The sequence below is a fragment of the Heterodontus francisci genome, chromosome 2, assembly GCF_036365525.1.
Source record: "Heterodontus francisci isolate sHetFra1 chromosome 2, sHetFra1.hap1, whole genome shotgun sequence".
NCBI classification, from domain to species: Eukaryota; Metazoa; Chordata; class Chondrichthyes; order Heterodontiformes; family Heterodontidae; genus Heterodontus; species Heterodontus francisci.
Genome location: NC_090372.1, coordinates 220,577,785 through 220,594,512, shown reverse-complemented (window position 1 = coordinate 220,594,512; position 16,728 = coordinate 220,577,785). Strand labels below are relative to the sequence as shown.

Below are 16,728 nucleotides of genomic sequence, written 5' to 3'. Positions count from 1 at the left end.
GAGAAGCGCGAAGCGAGAGAGAGCGCGAGCGAGAGAGAGCGCGAGCGAGAGAGAGCGCGAGCGAGAGAGAGCGCGAGCGAGAGAGAGCGCGAGCGAGAGAGAGCGCGAGCGAGAGAGAGCGCGAGCGAGAGAGAGCGCGAGCGAGAGAGAGCGCGAGCGAGAGAGAGCGCGAGCGAGAGGAGCGCGAGCGAGAGAGAGCGCGAGCGAGAGAGAGCGCGAGCGAGAGAGAGCGCGAGCGAGAGAGAGCGCGAGCGAGAGAGAGCGCGAGCGAGAGAGAGCGCGAGCGAGAGAGAGCGCGAGCGAGAGAGAGCGCGAGCGAGAGAGAGCGCGAGCGAGAGAGAGCGCGAGCGAGAGAGAGCGCGAGCGAGAGAGAGCGCGAGCGAGAGAGAGCGCGAGCGAGAGAGAGCGCGAGCGAGAGAGAGCCGCGAGCGAGAGAGAGCGCGAGCGAGAGAGAGCGCGAGCGAGAGAGAGCGCGAGCGAGAGAGAGCGCGAGCGAGAGAGAGCGCGAGCGAGAGAGAGCGCGAGCGAGAGAGAGCGCGAGCGAGAGAGAGCGCGAGCGAGAGAGAGCGCGAGCGAGAGAGAGCGCGATCGAGAGCGAGCGCGAGCGAGAGAGAGCGCGAGCGAGAGAGAGCGCCGAGAGAGAGCGCGAGCGAGAGAGAGCGCGAGAGCGAGAGAGAGCGCGAGAGCGAGAGAGAGCGAGAGCGAGAGGAGAGCGAGAGCGAGAAGCGCGCGAGCGAGAGAGAGCGCGAGCGAGAGAGCGCTGCGAGCGAGAGAGCGCGCGAGCGAAGAGCGCGAAGCGAGAGAGCCGAGAGCGAGAGAGCGCGCGAGCGAGAGAGAGCGCGATCGAGAGAGCGCGCGAGCGAGAGAGAGCGCGAGCGAGAGCGCGGCGAGCGAGAGAGAGCGCGAGCGAGAGAGCGCGAGCGAGAGCGAGAGAGCGCGAGAGCGCAAGCCGAGAGAGCGAGAGCGAGAGCGCAGAGCGGAGAGCGAGAGAGAGCGCGAGAGCGCGAGAGCGCGAGAGCGCAGAGCGAGAGAGCGCGAGAGCGAGAGAGCGAGAGCGAGAGAGCGCGAGCGCGCGAGCGCGAGCGAGAGCGCGCGAGCGCCGAGCGAGAGCGCGAGAGCGCGAGCGAGAGCGAGAGAGCGCGCGAGCGAGAGCGAGAGAGCGCGCGAGCGAGAGCGCGAGAGCGAGAGCCGAGCGAGCGAGAGAGCGCGCCGATGCGCGAGAGCGCGCGAGCGAGCGAGAGCCGCGAGCGAGAGCGAGAGACGCGCGAGCGAGAGCGAGAGCGCGCGAGCGAGAGCGAGAGAGCGCGCGAGCGAGAGGCGAGAGAGCGCGAGCGAGAGCGAGAGAGCGCGCGAGCGAGAGAGCGAGAGCGCGCGAGCGAGAGCGAGAGAGCGCGCGAGCGAGAGCGAGAGAGCGCGCGAGCGAGAGCGAGAGAGCGCGCGAGCGAGAGCGAGAGAGCGCGCGAGCGAGAGCGAGAGAGCGCGCGAGCGAGAGCGAGAGAGCGCGCGAGCGAGAGCGAGAGAGCCGCGAGCAAGCGAGAGAGCGCGCGAGCGAGAGCGAGAGAGCGCTGCGAGCGAGAGCGAGAGAGCGCGCGAGCGAGAGCGAGAGAGCGCGCGAGCGAGAGCGAGAGAGCCGCGAGCGAGAGCGAGAGAGCGCGCGATCGAGAGCGAGAGAGCGCGCGAGAGAGCGAGAGAGCGCGCGAGCGAGAGCGAGAGAGCGCGCGAGCGAGAGCGAGAGAGCGCGCGAGCGAGAGCGAGAGAGCGCGCGAGCGAGAGCGAGAGAGCGCCGAGCGAGAGCGAGAGAGCGCGCGAGCGAGAGCGAGAGAGCGCGCGAGCGAGAGCGAGAGAGCGCGCGAGCGAGAGCGTGAGAGCGCGCGAGCGAGAGCGAGAGAGCCGCGAGCGAGAGCGAGAGAGCGCGCGAGCGAGAGCGAGAGAGCGCGCGAGCGAGAGCGAGAGAGAGCGCGCGATAGCGAGAGCGAGAGAGCGCGCGAGCGAGAGCGAGAGAGCGCGCGAGCGAGAGCGAGAGAGCGCGCGAGCGAAGCGAGAGAGCGCGCGCGCGAGACGAGAGAGCGCGCGAGCGAGAGCGAGAGAGCGCGCGAGCGAGAGCGAGAGAGCGCGCGAGAGCGAGAGCGAGAGAGCGCCGAGAGAGCGAGAGAGCGCGCGAGCGAGCGAGAGAGCGCGCGAGAGCCGAAGAGAGCGCGCGAGAGCGAGAGAGCGCTCGAGAGCGAGAGAGCGCGCGAGAGCGAGAGAGCGCGCGAGAGCGAGAGAGCGCGCGAGAGCGAGAGAGCGCGCGAGAGCCGAGAGAGCGCGCGAGAGCGAGAGAGCGCGCGAGAGGCGAGAGAGCGCGCGAGAGGCGAGAGAGCGCGCGAGAGCGAGAGAGCGCGCGAGAGCGAGAGAGCGCGCGAGAGCGAGAGAGCGCGCGAGAGCGAGAGAGCGCGCGAGAGCGAGAGTCGCAGAAGCGAGAGAGCGCTGCGCGAGCGAGACGAGCGCCGCGAGCGTGAGAGCGCGCGAGAGCGAGAGAGCGCAGCGCCCGAAGCGAGAGAGCGCGCGCGAGCGAGAGAGCGCGCGAGCGCGAGCGAGGAGAGCGCGCGAGCGCGAGCGAGAGAGCGCGCGAGCGAGAGCGAGAGAGCGCGCGAGCGAGAGCGAGAGAGCGGCGCGAGCGAGAGAGCGAGAGAGCGCGCGAGCGAGAGAGCGCGCGAGCGCGAGCGAGAGAGGCGCGCGAGCGAGAGAGCGAGAGAGCGCGCGAGCGAGAGAGCGAGAGAGCGCGCGAGCGAGAGAGCGCGCGAGCGCGAGCGAGAGAGCGCGAGCGAGAGAGCGTGCGAGCGCGAGCGAGAGAGCGCGCGGAGCGCGAGCGAGGAGAGAGAGCGCTGCGAGCGAGAGAGAGAGCGCGCGAGCGAGAGAGAGAGAGCGCGGCGAGCGAGAGAGAGAGAGCGCGAGCGAGAGAGAGAGAGCGCGAGCGAGAGAGAGAGAGCGCGAGCGAGAGAGAGAGAGCGCGAGCGAGAGAGAGAGAGCGCGAGCGCGAGAGAAAGAGCGCGAGCGAGAGAGAAAGAGCGCGAGCGAGAGAGAAAGAGCGCGAGCGAGAGAGAAAGAGCGCGAGCGAGAGAGAAAGAGCGCGAGCGAGAGAGAAAGAGCGCGAGCGAGAGAGAAAGAGAGAGCGAAAGAGAAAGAGAGAGCGAAAGAGAAAGAGAGAGCGAAAGAGAAAGAGAGAGCGAAAGAGAAAGAGAGAGCGAAAGAGAAAGAGAGAGAGAGAAAAAAAAAAGAGAAAGAGAGAGAGAAAGAGAGAGAGAAAGAGAAAAAGAAAGAGAAAGAGAAAGAGAAAGAGAAAGAGAAAAGAAAGAGAAAAAGAAAGAGAAGAGAAAAAGAAAGAGTAAGAGAAAAAGAAAGAGTAAGAGAAAAAGAAAGAGTAAGAGAAAAAGAAAGAGAAAAAGAAAGAGAAAGAGAGAGATTAACAAAGCATACAGTATCCTGGGCTTTATAATAGGGGCAGAGAGTACAAGAGCAAAAGGAAGTTATGTAGAATTTGTATAAGACGCTAGTTCGCCTCAGCTGGCATATTGTGTCCAGTTCTGGGTGCCGCACTTTAGGAAAGATGGGAGGGCATTGGAGTGAGTGCAGAAAAGATTCAAGAATGGTTCCAGGGATGAGAAATTTCAGTCATTAAGATAGATTGGAGAAGTTAGGGCTGTTTTCCTTAAAGAGAAGGCTGAGAGGTGATTTGATACAGGTATTCAAAATCATGAGGGGTCTGGACAGAGTAGATACAGAGAAACTGCTCCCACTCTTGAAAGGATTGAGAATGAGAGGGGACAGACTTGAAGTATTTGCAAAGAGAAGCAAAAGTGACATGAGGAAAAACTTATTCACAGAGTGATTAAGGTCTGGAATGTACTGCCCGAGAACGTGGTGGAGGCAGGTTCAACTGAAGCATTCAAAAGGTAATTAGACACATATGAAAAAGGAAGAATGTGCAGGGTTATGGGGAGAAGGAACGGAGGGAATTACTCTTGCAGAAAGCCAGTGCAATATACAAATGGACTGAATGGCCTCCTTCTGCACTAACTATTCTGTTATATTCTTAGGAGGAAGAGAACAGGAGTAGGCCATTCTGTCCATCAAGCATACTCTGTCATTCAATTAGATCATGGCTGATCATCTACCTCAATGCCACTTTCCCATGCTCTCAAATCCCTTGATGTCGTCATTTGTCTGCAGATATCTATCGATTTCTGTTTTGAACATGCTCAGTGATCAAGCTTTCACCTACCTCTGGGGTAGAGAATTCTGAAGATTCAGCACATTGAGTGAAGAAATTCCTCATCTCAGTTTTCAATGGCCTGTCCCTTATCCTGAGATTATGTCCCCTGGTTCTCAGCTCACCAGCCAGAGGAAACATTCTATCTACATCCACCCTGTCACTCCCTATAAGAATTTAGTAATGCTTCAATGAGATCATTCTTCAGAACTCTAGAGAATATAAGCCCAGTTTCCCCAATGTCTTTTCATAAGACAATCCTGCAATCCCAGGGATTAGTCTGGTGAACCTCCATTGCACTCCCTCTTTGGCAAGTCTATCCCTCCTTAGATAAGGAGACCAAAATTGTGTGCAATACTCCAGGTATGGTCTCACCAAGGCTCTATGCAATTGCAGCAAGACATCTTTACTCCTGCACTCAAATCCCTTGCAATGAAGGCCAACATACCATTTGTCTTCCTAATCGCTTGCTGCACCTGCATGCTTGCTTTTAGTGACTCGTGAATAAGGACACACCGATCCCTTTGGTTAACATTTCCCAACCCCTCACCATTTAAGGAATACTGTTTTTTCTACCAAAATGGATAACTTCACACTTATTCACATTATATTCCATCTTCTATGTTCTTGCCAGAGTCCATTCGAAGCCTCCTTGCTTCTTCCTCACAACTTACATTCCCATTTTTTGTCATCAGCAAATTTGGAAATACTACAAGTGGTCTGCACATCCAAATTATTTATATAGATTGTGAACAGCGGTGACCCTAGCACTGATCCTATGATACCCCACTAGTAACAGGCTACGACCCTTAGAATGACCCATTTATTCCTACTCCCTGCTTTGTGTCGATTAACCAATTCTCAATCCATACTAGTATATTACCTCCAATCCCATATGCTCTGATTTTGTCTCCTAACCTCCTGTCAGACCTCATCAAAAGCCTCCTGAAAATCCAAATACACCACATCCACTGGTCCTCCTTTATCTATGCTAAAAGTAACATCCTCAAAAAAACTCCAACAGGTTTGTCAAACATGATTTCCATTTCATAAACATGAATTGGAGGTTTGAATTGGAAAAAGGTGAGAACTGTCAGACTGCCACTGTGCCAAAATATCTGGCAACTGATGCTAGTGATGAATAGGTGACTGGATTCACTTGCCCCTTCCCTATGAAGAACCACAGCTTTTATGCTTCTCTATCTGAAGAAGTTGGGGAGCTCTTAACCACAGGTCAAACAATATACATCTTGTGTGCATAAAAAAAAACTCAATTATTCAGACCTCTATTGCTGAAATTTTACAAAAGGATTTCTCTTCCAAGGAAGACTCTACTTACCTGTTTGGGCTAATTCCAGTAGTCTGAGGTGGGGAAAGGGCTTCCAGGACATGGGGCTGTCCCTCCTGACAGAACTGTTTAAACATTTGCTTGTCATCCCCTGCCATTTTGCAAGAATAGCTCTCCATGCTTTAGGGAAGAAAAAAGATACATTAACAAACAGAGTTCTCAATTTTTCTCCCTTACATGGTGATCCCTTTCAGTCTTTACCAGGCTTACAGACACCATGCACTCTCATTTTGTTTTGTGTGCAGCTTATGTGCACAGTACCTGTCAACTTGTTTTGTGCTGTATCTTAAAGGGGGTGACTTGAGAGCAGCCTGCATGACAACTTTCAGGTTGTTGCGCAGGCACGCACATGTGCAGCTTAGAGGGAACATGCACAACCAATGCCAGTCTCAGCAGAAGTCACACTGATTTGACTTCAGGCATTAACTGGAGTATGTGTGCTGGATTTATTTCCCACCCCAAAAGAAAAGTTTTAAAAATGCATGAAGATACAATCCCTAAATTTGATGACAAGAACAGCAGTCATCAGAACTTTGGTGAAGCATAATGGAAGTCATTGCATGCAAAATGTTAAAATAGAATGCCACACATACAGTTTCTAAACAGAATTAAAAATAGATCAACTCGGCTCAATTTCCATTTTGCTAGGGCTCATATAACAGAGATGGTTTCCTGCCACAAACACAGCTCATGGTGTAGAATATGCACACATTGTTGGAGTTATGCACTTAATATGCTTATATCTCGAGATAGTGAGCCACCCTAAAAAAAAAACAGGCCACCCACCATCAAATTTGCTGCTTCATGTGACAAAGATACCAATGTGCTTTAAATGCAAGTGACAGAATGAGCATGATGCATGAAAAAAATTAAGATAGGAAATACAGAGATAAGTTTTGAACAGGCTTTAAGACAGAGGCAACAAGGCAAAGAAGTTTAAGAAACATAGAAAATAGGAACAGGAGTAGGCCATTCAGCCCTTCAAGCCTGCTCTGCCATTCATTATCATGGCTGATCATCCAACTCAGTAGCCTGTTTCCACTCCCCCCCGCCCCCCCATATCCTTTGATCCCTTTCACCAAGAGCTATATCTAACTCCTCCTCGAAAAAATACAATGTTTTGGCATCAACTGCTTTCTGTGGTAGTGAATTCCACAGGCTCACCACTCTCTGGGTGAAGACATTTCTCCTCATCTCAGTCCTGAAAGGTTTACCCTGTATCCTTAGACTATGAACCCTGGTTCTGAACTCCCCCACCATCGGGAACAACCTTCCCGCATTTACCCTGTCAAATCCTGTTAGAATTTTATAGGTTTCTATGAGATCCCCCCTCACTCTTCTGAACTCCAGCAAATATAATCCTAACCGACTCAATCTCTCCTCATACGTCAGTCCCGCCATCCCAGGAATCAGTCTGGTAAAACTCTGCTGCACTCCCTCTAACAAGAACATCCTTCCTCAGATAAGGAGACCAAAATTGCACACAATATTACAGGTGTGGCCTCACCAAGGCCCTGTATAATTGCAGCAAGACATCCCTGCTCCTGTACTCGAATCCTCTCGCTATGAAGGCCAACATACCATTTGCCTTTTTTACCGCCTGTTGCACCTGCATGCTTACCTTCAGCGACCAGTGAAGAGAGTTGCACAGTGTCAGAAAATTGTGGCTGAACAGTCTGCCATTTGTAGTCAGCTATGCCAGTTATCTCCAGGAGTAGAATTACTCAGAACTTTCTCAGTAGATCTATATGCACCATGAGAGTGTCTCACCTGATTAACTTAACTGCTGAATTTACAGCTTTAAATCTGCTCCCTATAGGAGAGGGATAACAAACCAGAAGTACTGCATGGTCTTCCTGTACCAATGGAGACCAATATTGGTTGAATTCCCCAAATTCTTGGAGCCTCAGACAACAGTGCCAATAAAGACTTCCTCAGCCCACTGGAGTTTTGGTCTCTGTACCCAAGGAAGAATATACTTGTCTTAAAAAGGAGGTGCAATGAAAATTCACTGGATCAATTTCTCAGGATGAGAGGGTTGTCCTATAAAAGGAGAGAGATTGAGTAGAAAACCCCTATATTCTCTAGTTTAGTTCTCATTGAAGCATACAAGATTCTGATGTGGCTCAACAGGGTTGATGCGGAGAGGTGGTTTCCCCTCATGGGGAAATCTAGAACACAGGGGCATCAGAGGTCAGCCATTTAGGACTGAGGGGAGAAATATCTTGAGGTTGTGAATTTTTGAAATTCTCTACCTTAGAGGGCCGTAGATGCTCAGTGAATTTATTAGAGCAGGAGATTGATAGACTTTTAGATTGAGAGAATTAATGGATATGGGGACTAGGCAGTTAAGAGTGAGGTCAAGGACCAGCTATGAATTTATTGAATGGTAGAGCAGGTTCAAAGGGAGTTCCAGAATTTTGACCCAGCAACAGGGAAGGAATGACTATATAGTTATAAGTCAGGATGGTGGGTGGCTTCGAGGGGAACATGCAGTTGGTGATGTTTCCACACATCTGTCGCCCTTGTCCTTCTGGGTGGTAGAGGTTGTGGGTTTGGAAGGTGCTGTCAAAGGGGCCTTTGCGAGTTGCCGCAGTGCATCGTGTAGATGGTACACACTGCTATCAGTGTGCACTGGTAGTAGAGGGAGTGAATGCTGAAGGTGGTGGGCGAGCTGTTGGTCAAGCAAGTTGCTTTATCTTGGATGGTGTCAAGCTTAGAGTCTAGTTGCAGCTGTACTCAAGGCAACCGGACAGTATCCCATCACACTCTTGATTTGTGCCTTGTACATGTACGAAGGATGTTCCAGAATGCCAGACTATCCTAACCTGCATTAGGGTCCAAATACCAACCACCTTTTCAAGTTAATTAAGATCTCACCATCAAAATCAAGTCCTCGAGTTTCCTTACTTCAGATCTCCTCTACTGCCTTTCACCTCCTGAATCTAGGATCTTATCCTTATGAACCTATCCTTTGGTTAGCTAACATCAGCTTTTATTTCTCTTTTCCCATTCTAACAGTCATTCAAACAGCCACTTGATCCCAACCTCTGGAACTTACTCAGCATCACCTCCCTCAGTCTTCAAAAACCTTCTCCCTTGTAAAGAACTGAGAGATGGCTTTGTACATAGAGAGCTGCTGAGCCACAAGTTAGAAGTGTGTAAATGCCAAGATGCTTGGTCACCTCTCTTTCACTGCCCTTGCCACCCACAAGCAAATGTTAAAACTCTTGGGTGTTGAAAATATGGTTCAAGGAATCCCTTTCACCAACCACACCCCCACTAAGCAACTCAAAACATACAGGATCAACTATTTCTTTTGTTGAACTCTAGATGCCTCTTGGATTTTGCACTTCAAACAAAATGAAAGATCTTTAGCAGAAGTGAAGAACAGGTACAATTGTGGTGTTGATCATTTAGGAGACAGTATTCTATTTCCCAGCATCATCTATCCCTTTCCGGTGAAATATCTCACCATGTGACAAATGAGGAGATCCAGGCCTGGGTCCATCATCTATGACTCGTTAAAAATCTGCTCTTATACAAAGCATATTCTAGTGCTTCAGTTCTGAATTGCAGTAAGTCATTGCTGTGGGAATATCCTGCTCTTAACCACTTCCCTGGGGAAAGTCACACTCTACTAGAACTTTACTGTAGCATTCAGATTCTGAGCTACCCAGAGAAGCAAGTCATCCTTTTAGAGTTGCAGTTAAAGGATAACATTAAGCAAAGTCTATTACCAGTTCAATTAGAACTGAAATAAAAGCAAAATACTTATGTTGGAAATCTGAAATAAAAACAAGGAAAACAAGTGGTTCCAGCATTTCTTGTTTTTATTGCAATTAGAACTGATCCAATTTCAACAGGCACTTCCTGAACATTTGTCAAATAAATCCGACATGATTACCGATTGACTGATAGCTGTTAAATAGAGGTCATTACACAGCCTCTTCTACTCAGTAGATGCATATAGACACAGCGAGACAGGACAGATCAATTCAAAGTCAAACAAGTACTGATTAATCAGCATCTGACAGTGATTAATATTTTTGGGGAACCACAAACTGGTAAAAGGACTCAGTTAACACAACCACCTCTGCAAGTCACCCATCAAAATTACAAAAAAGTCACTGCAACCCTGTTCCACACTCATTTAAACCTTACTATTACCAAAAGCAAGCATGTAAATAAATAAAACGAGTCTATGGAAGATCAAGGAATTAACATAACTGTTATCAGGTACTCTACTGATGTTCTGTTCTAATAATGGAGTGGAAGAGACCATTCAACTGCTTTTTAGAAACACTCCACTGCAAAATGTCATGTCTCCATTTTGCCACGGGCTTCCAAATAACCTCATTTTGCCAGAAATTTTACTGACAATATCCATCCACTGTACATTTTTGAATATTTCATTTTTGGGATATGGGAGCCAGTGGCAAGGCAGGTATTTACTGCCCATTCCTAATTTGTTAAAGAACTTCCACTTAGTTTGAAATGAAAAATCAAGAGGCGTCTAGGGTTCAACAAAAGAAATAGTTGATCTCGAGATAGGGTTGTTTTGGGGTGTGGGTGGGGAGAAAGGATTCTCTGAACCAAATCTGCAACACCCAAGAGTTTTAAAAGTTTGCTCATGGGTAGTTAGGGTGCTGGAAGGGAGGAAATGACCAAGCATCTCAGCATTCATACACCAACTCATTTTGTATAAAACCATCTAAATGCAAGTAGCTTGATACACCAACATAGATTGCTAAACCACTTGAGGTGGTCAGTTAAGAGTCGACTACATTGGTGTGGGACTGGACCTAAATATAGGCCAGACCAGGTTTATTTCACTATAGGACATTAGCGAACTAGTTGGGTTTTTACAATAAACGTTATGCCCACTTATTGAAACTTTTTTTATTGCCAGATGTTTTTGTAAGTACAAGAACAGAATTCAAATTCTCAAAGTGTTATTGCGGGATTGGAACTCATGTTTTCGGGATTATTAGTCAAGGTCTTCGGATTACTTGTCCAGTAACTACTACACTACAGTAGAAACATAGAAAACAGGAGCAAGAGTAGGCCATTCAGCCCTTCAAGCCTGCTCTGCCATTCATTATCATCCAACTCAATAACCTGTTCCTGCTTCACCCCCACCCACCCCCCCTCCATACCACTCTCTGGGTGAAGACATTTCTCCTCAGCTCAGTCCTGAAAGGTTTACCCTCTATCCTTAGACTATGACCCCTGGTTCTGGACTCCCCCCACCATCGGGAACATCCTTCCTGCATCTACCCAGTCAAGTCCAGTTAGAATTTTATAGGTTTCTATAAGATCCCCCCTCACTCTTCTGAACTCCAGTGAATATAATCCTAACCGACTCAATCTCTCCACATACACCATACCCACCATCCCAGGAATCAGTCTGGTAAACCTCTGCTGCACTCCCTCTAACAAGAACATCCTTCCTCAGATAAGAAGACCAAAATTGCACACAATATTACAGGTGTGGCCTCACCAAGGCCCTGTATAATTGCAGCAAGACATCCCTGCTCCTGTACTCTAATCCTCTCACTATGAAGGCCAACATACTATTTGCCTTTTTTCCACCTGTTGCACTTGCATGATTACCTTCGACTGGTGTATGAGAACATCCAGGTCTTGTTGCATATTCTCCCCTCTCAGTTTATAGCCGTTCAGATAATCTGCCTTCCTACTTTTGCTACCGAAGTGGATAACCTCACATTTACCCACATTATACTGCATCTGCCATGCATTAGCCCACTCACTCAACTTGTCCAAATCACCCTGAAGCCTCTCTGCATCCTCCTCACAACTCACCCTCCCACCCAGTTTTGTGTCATCTGCAAATTTGGAGATATTACATTTAGTTCCCTCATCTAAATCATTAATGTATATTGTGAATAGCTGGGGTCCTAGCACCGATCCCTGCGGTACCCCACTAGTCTGCTATTCTGAAAAAGACCCATTTATCCCTACTCGGTTTCCTGTCTGCCAACCAATTTTCTATCGATCGCAATACACTACCCCCAATCCCATGCGCTTCAATTTTACACGTTAATCTCTTATGTGGGATTTTGTTGAAAGCCTTCTGGAAGTCCAAATAAACCACATCCACTGGCTCCCACTCATCAACTCTACTAGTTACATCCTCGAAGAATTCTAGTAGATTTGTCGAGCATGACTTCCCTTTCGTTAATCCATGCTGACTGTCTGATTCTACCACTGTTCTCCAAGTGCTCGGCTATAAAATCTTTGATAATGGACTCTAGAATTTTCCCCACTACCAACATCAGGCTGACTGGTCTATAATTCCCTGCTTTCTCTCTACCTCCCTTTTCAAATAGTGGGGTTACATTAGCTACCCTCCAATCTGTAGGAAGTGTTCCAGAGTCTATAGAATCTTGGAAGATGACCAGCAATGCATTCATTATTTCTAGGGCCACTTCCTTAATTACTCTGGGATGCATACCATCAGGCCCTGGGGATTTATCAGCCTTCAATTCCATCAATTTCCCCAACACCATTTCTCTACTAATACTGATTTCCTTCAGCTACTCTTTCACTAAACCCAGTATTCTCCAACATTTCTGGTATGATATTTGTGTCCTCCTATGTGAAGACAGAACCAAAGTATGCATTTAGTTGGTTAGCCATTTCTTTATTCCCCAGAATAAGTTCCCATTCCTGACTGTAAGGGACCTACATTTGTCTTCACCAATCTTTTTCTCTTCACATCCCTATAGAAACGTTTAGTCAGTTTTTATGTTCCCCACAAGCTTGCTCTCGTACTCGATTTTCCCCTTCTTAATCAATCCCTTGGGCCTCCTTTGCTGAATTCTAAATTGCTCCCAATCCTCAGGTGTTTTTTCTTGCGAATTTATATGCCTCTTCCTTTGATCTAATGTATCTCTAATTTCCCTTGAAGCCATAGTTTGGCTACCTTACCCGTTTACTCGTGCGCCAAACAGGAATAAACAATTGTCGCAGTTCATCCATGTGCTCTTTAAATGTTCGCCATTGCCTATCCACTGTCATCCCTTTAAGTAACGTTTACCAATCCGTCATGGCCAACTCGTGCCTCGTACCTTCATAGTTTCCGTCACTAAGATTCAGGACCCTTGTCGCAAATCAACTATGTCACTCTTCATCTTGAAGAATTTTATCATATTATGGTCATTCATCCCCAAGGGGTTTTGCACAACTAGATTGTCAATTATTCCTCTCTCATTACACAATACCCAGTCTAGGATGGCCTGTTCTCCAGTTGGTTCCTCAACGTATTGGTCCAGAAAACCATCCCGCATACACTCCAAGAATTCCTCCTCTACGGTATTGTGACTAATTTGATTTGCCCAATCTCTATGCAGATTAAAATCACCCATAATTACAGATGTTCCTTTATTGCATGCGTCTAATTTCCTGTTTAATGCCATTCCCAACATCACTACTACAGTTTGGGGATCTATATACAACCCCCACTAATGTTTTTTGCCCCTTAGTGTTGCTCAGCTCTCCTTATACAGATTCCACATAATCAGAGCCAGTATCTTTCCTCACTATTGCATTAATTTCCTCCTTAACCAACAATGCAACTCCACCGCCTTTTGCTTTTCGTCTGTCCTTCCTAACTACTGAATAGCCCTAGATGTTCATTTCCCATCCCTGGTCACCTTGCAGCCATGTCTCTGTAATCCTGACTATATCATGCCCGTTTACATCTATTTGCGCGATTAATTCATCCACTTTATTGCGAACGCTCTGTGTATTAAGGCACAAAGCCTTAAGGCTTGTCTTTTTAAGATTATTTAGCCCCTTCCCACTATTTTTCACTATGGTCCTGTTTGATTCTGGCCCTGGATTTCTCTGCCTAGCACTCTTCTTATTCCCCTGTCTTTTGTTCTGGTCTTTGATTCCGCCCTCCTCTCCCCAACTACTCTAGCAAATACTTCCCCTAGGACATCAGTCCCGATTCTGCCCAGGTGTAACCCGTCCAGTTTGTACTGGTCTCACCTCCCCCAGAACCGGTCCCAATGTCCCAGGAATCTAAAACCCTCCCCCTCATCTCTTCAGCCACGCATTCATCCGATATATCCTGCTATTTCTATTCTGACTAGCATGTGGCACTGGTAGTAATCCTGAGATCACTACTTTTGAGGTCCTACTTTTCAACTTGCTTCCTAACTCCCTAGATTCTGCTTTTAGGAACTTTTTTTTTTTTTAAAACCTACATCCTTTGTACCAATGTGTACCACAACCACGGGAGGTACTCCCTCCCCCTGCAGAATGTTCTGTAACCGCTCTGAGACATCCTTGGCCCTAGCACCAGGGAGGCAACATACCAACCTGGAGTCTCTTTTGCAGCACAGAAAAGCCTATCTATTCCCCTTACAATTGAATCCCCGAGAACTATTGCATTCCCACACTTTTTACTCCTCCCCTGTGCAGCAGAGCCAACAGTGGTGCAACGAATTGGGCTGTTGCTTCTTTCTCCCCACACCCCCCTCTCCCCCAAGAGGCCATTCCCCCCCCCCCAACAGTATCCAAAGCAGTAGATCGGTTTTGCAGAGGAATAGCCACAGGAAATTCCTGAACTGCCTGCCTAGTCATCTTCTCTGCCTGGTGGTCACCCATTCCCTTCCTGCCTATGGGATCCCAGCCTGTGGCGTGACCACCTCTCTATATGTGCTACCCATGATACTCTCCGCCTCGTGGATGCGCCACAGCGTCCCCAGCTGCTGCTCCAGCTCCGAAACCCGGGCTTCCAGGAGCTGCAGCTGGAGACACTTCCAGCACACATGCTGGACCCGGGCACTGGAATTGTTCCTGGCTTCCCACATAAGAGCATGAGGAGCACACCACAGCTTTGAGCTCTCCTGCCATGACTTAACACTTTAAATTAAACGAAGAACAGTAGAGCACAGGAACAGGCCATTTGGCCCTCCAAGTCTGCACCGATCTTGATGCCTGCTTAAACTAAAACCTTCTGCACTTCTGGGGACCGTATCCCTCTATTCCAATCCTATTCATGTATTTGTCAAGATGCATCTTAAACGTCATTATCATACCTGCTACCACCACCACCCCCGGCAGCACGTTCCAGGCTCTCACCACCCTCTGTGTAAAGAACTTGCCTCGCACATCCCCTCTAAACTTTGCCCCTCTCACCTTAAACCTATGTCCCCTAGTAACTGACTCTTCCACCCTGGGAAAAAGCTTCTGACTATCCACTCTGTCCATGCCACTTATAACTTTGTAAACCTCTATCATGTCGCCCCTCCACCTCCGTCCTTCCAGTGAAAACAATCCGAGTTTATCCAACCTCTCCTCGCAGCTAATGCCCTCCAGACCAGGCAACATCCCGGTAAACCTCTTCTGTACCCTCTCCAAAGCCTCCATGTCCTTCTGATAGAATATTGTGCGCAATTCTGGTCGCCACACTAAGTGTGGCCTAACTAAAGTTCTGTACAGCTGCAGCATGACTTGCCAATTTTTATACTCTATGCCCCGACCGATGAAGGCAAGCATGCCGTATGCCTTCTTGACTCCTATATCCACCTGCATTGCCACTTTGTGACCTGTGGACCTGTACGCCCAGATCTCTCTGCCTGTCAATACTCCCAAGGGTTCTGCCATTTATTGTATACTTCCCACCTGCATTAAACCTTCCAAAATGCATTACCTCACATTTGTCCGGATTAAACTCCATCTGCCATTTCTCTGCCCAAGTCTCCAACCAATCTATATCCTGCTGCATCCTCTGACAATCCGCAACTCCACCAACTTTTGTGTCGTCCGCAAACTTACTAATCAGACCACTACATTTTCCTCCAAACCATTTATATATGCTACAAACAGCAAAGGTCCCAGCACTGATCCCTGCGGAACACCACTAATCACAGCCCTCCATTCAGAAAAGCACCCTCCCACTGCTACCCTCTGTCTTCTATGACAGAGCCAGTTCTGAATCCATCTTGCCAGCTCACCTCTGATTCAGTGCGAGTTAGAATTAGAATATTACAGCGCAGTACAGGCCCTTCGGCCCTCGATGTTGCGCCGACCTGTGAAACCATCTGACCTACACTATTCCATTTTCATCCATATGTCTATCCAATGACCACTTAAATGCCCTTAAAGTTGGCGAGTCTACTACTGCTGCAGGTAGGGCGTTCCAAGGCCCTACTACTGAGTAAAGAAACTACCTCTGACATCTGTCCTATATCTATCACCCCTCAACTTAAAGCTATGTCCCCTCGTGTTTGCCATCACCATCCGAGGAAAAAGACTCACTATCCACCCTATCTAACCCTCTGATTATCTTATGTCTCTATTAAGTCACCTCTCCTCCTCCTTCTCTCCAACGAGAGAACCTTTTGTACCAATGTGCCATGAGGGACCTTGCAAAGGCTTTACTGAAGTCCATATAGCCAACATCCACTGCCCTTCCTTCATCAATCATCTTCGTCACTTCCTCAAAAAACTCAATCAAGTTAGTGAGACATGACCTCCCTTTCACAAAACCATGCTGCCTCTCACTAATAAGTTCGTTTGTTTCCAAATGGGAGTAAATCCTGTCCCGAAGAATCCTCTCTAATAATTTCCCTACCACGGACATAAGGCTCAACGGCCTATAATTTCCTGGATTATCCTTGCTACCCTTCTTAAACAAAGGAACAACATTGGCTATTCTCCAGTCCTCTGGGACCTCACCTGTAGCCAATGAGGATGCAAAGATTTCTGTCAAGGCCCCAACAATTTCTTCCCTTGCCTCCCTCAGCATTCTGGGGTAGATTCCATCAGGCCCTGGGGATTTATCTACCTTAATGTTTCGCAAGACACCCAACACCACCTCCTTTTTGATATCTACACTCCCTTCCCTAGACTTAATGGCTTCCTTTGCCAATGGCTTTTCATGAACCCTTTTAGCCCTCCTGACTCCTTGCTCAAGTTCCTTCCTACGGTCTTTATATTCCTCAAGGGCTTCATCTGTTCCTAGCCTTCCAGCCCTTACGAATGCTTCCTTTTTTTGACTAGGCTCACAATATCCCACATTATCCAAAATTCCCGAAACTTGCCAAACTTATCTTTCTTCCTCACAGGAAGATGCTGGTCCTGGATTCTAATC

At 48.5% G+C, this 16,728-nt stretch overlaps 1 protein-coding gene across 2 annotated transcripts in view; it reads right to left on the bottom strand.

Moving 5' to 3' along the window:
- The window catches only part of LOC137351546 (repressor of RNA polymerase III transcription MAF1 homolog), a 70,495-nt gene that overhangs the window by 28,418 nt on the left and 25,349 nt on the right, over window positions 1–16,728 (bottom strand). For both annotated transcript variants that reach the window (XM_068016067.1, XM_068016073.1), the window contains exon 4: window positions 5,589–5,717. In XM_068016067.1, the coding sequence (XP_067872168.1) occupies window positions 5,589–5,717 (129 nt within the window). The remainder of the gene's footprint in view (window positions 1–5,588; window positions 5,718–16,728) is intronic.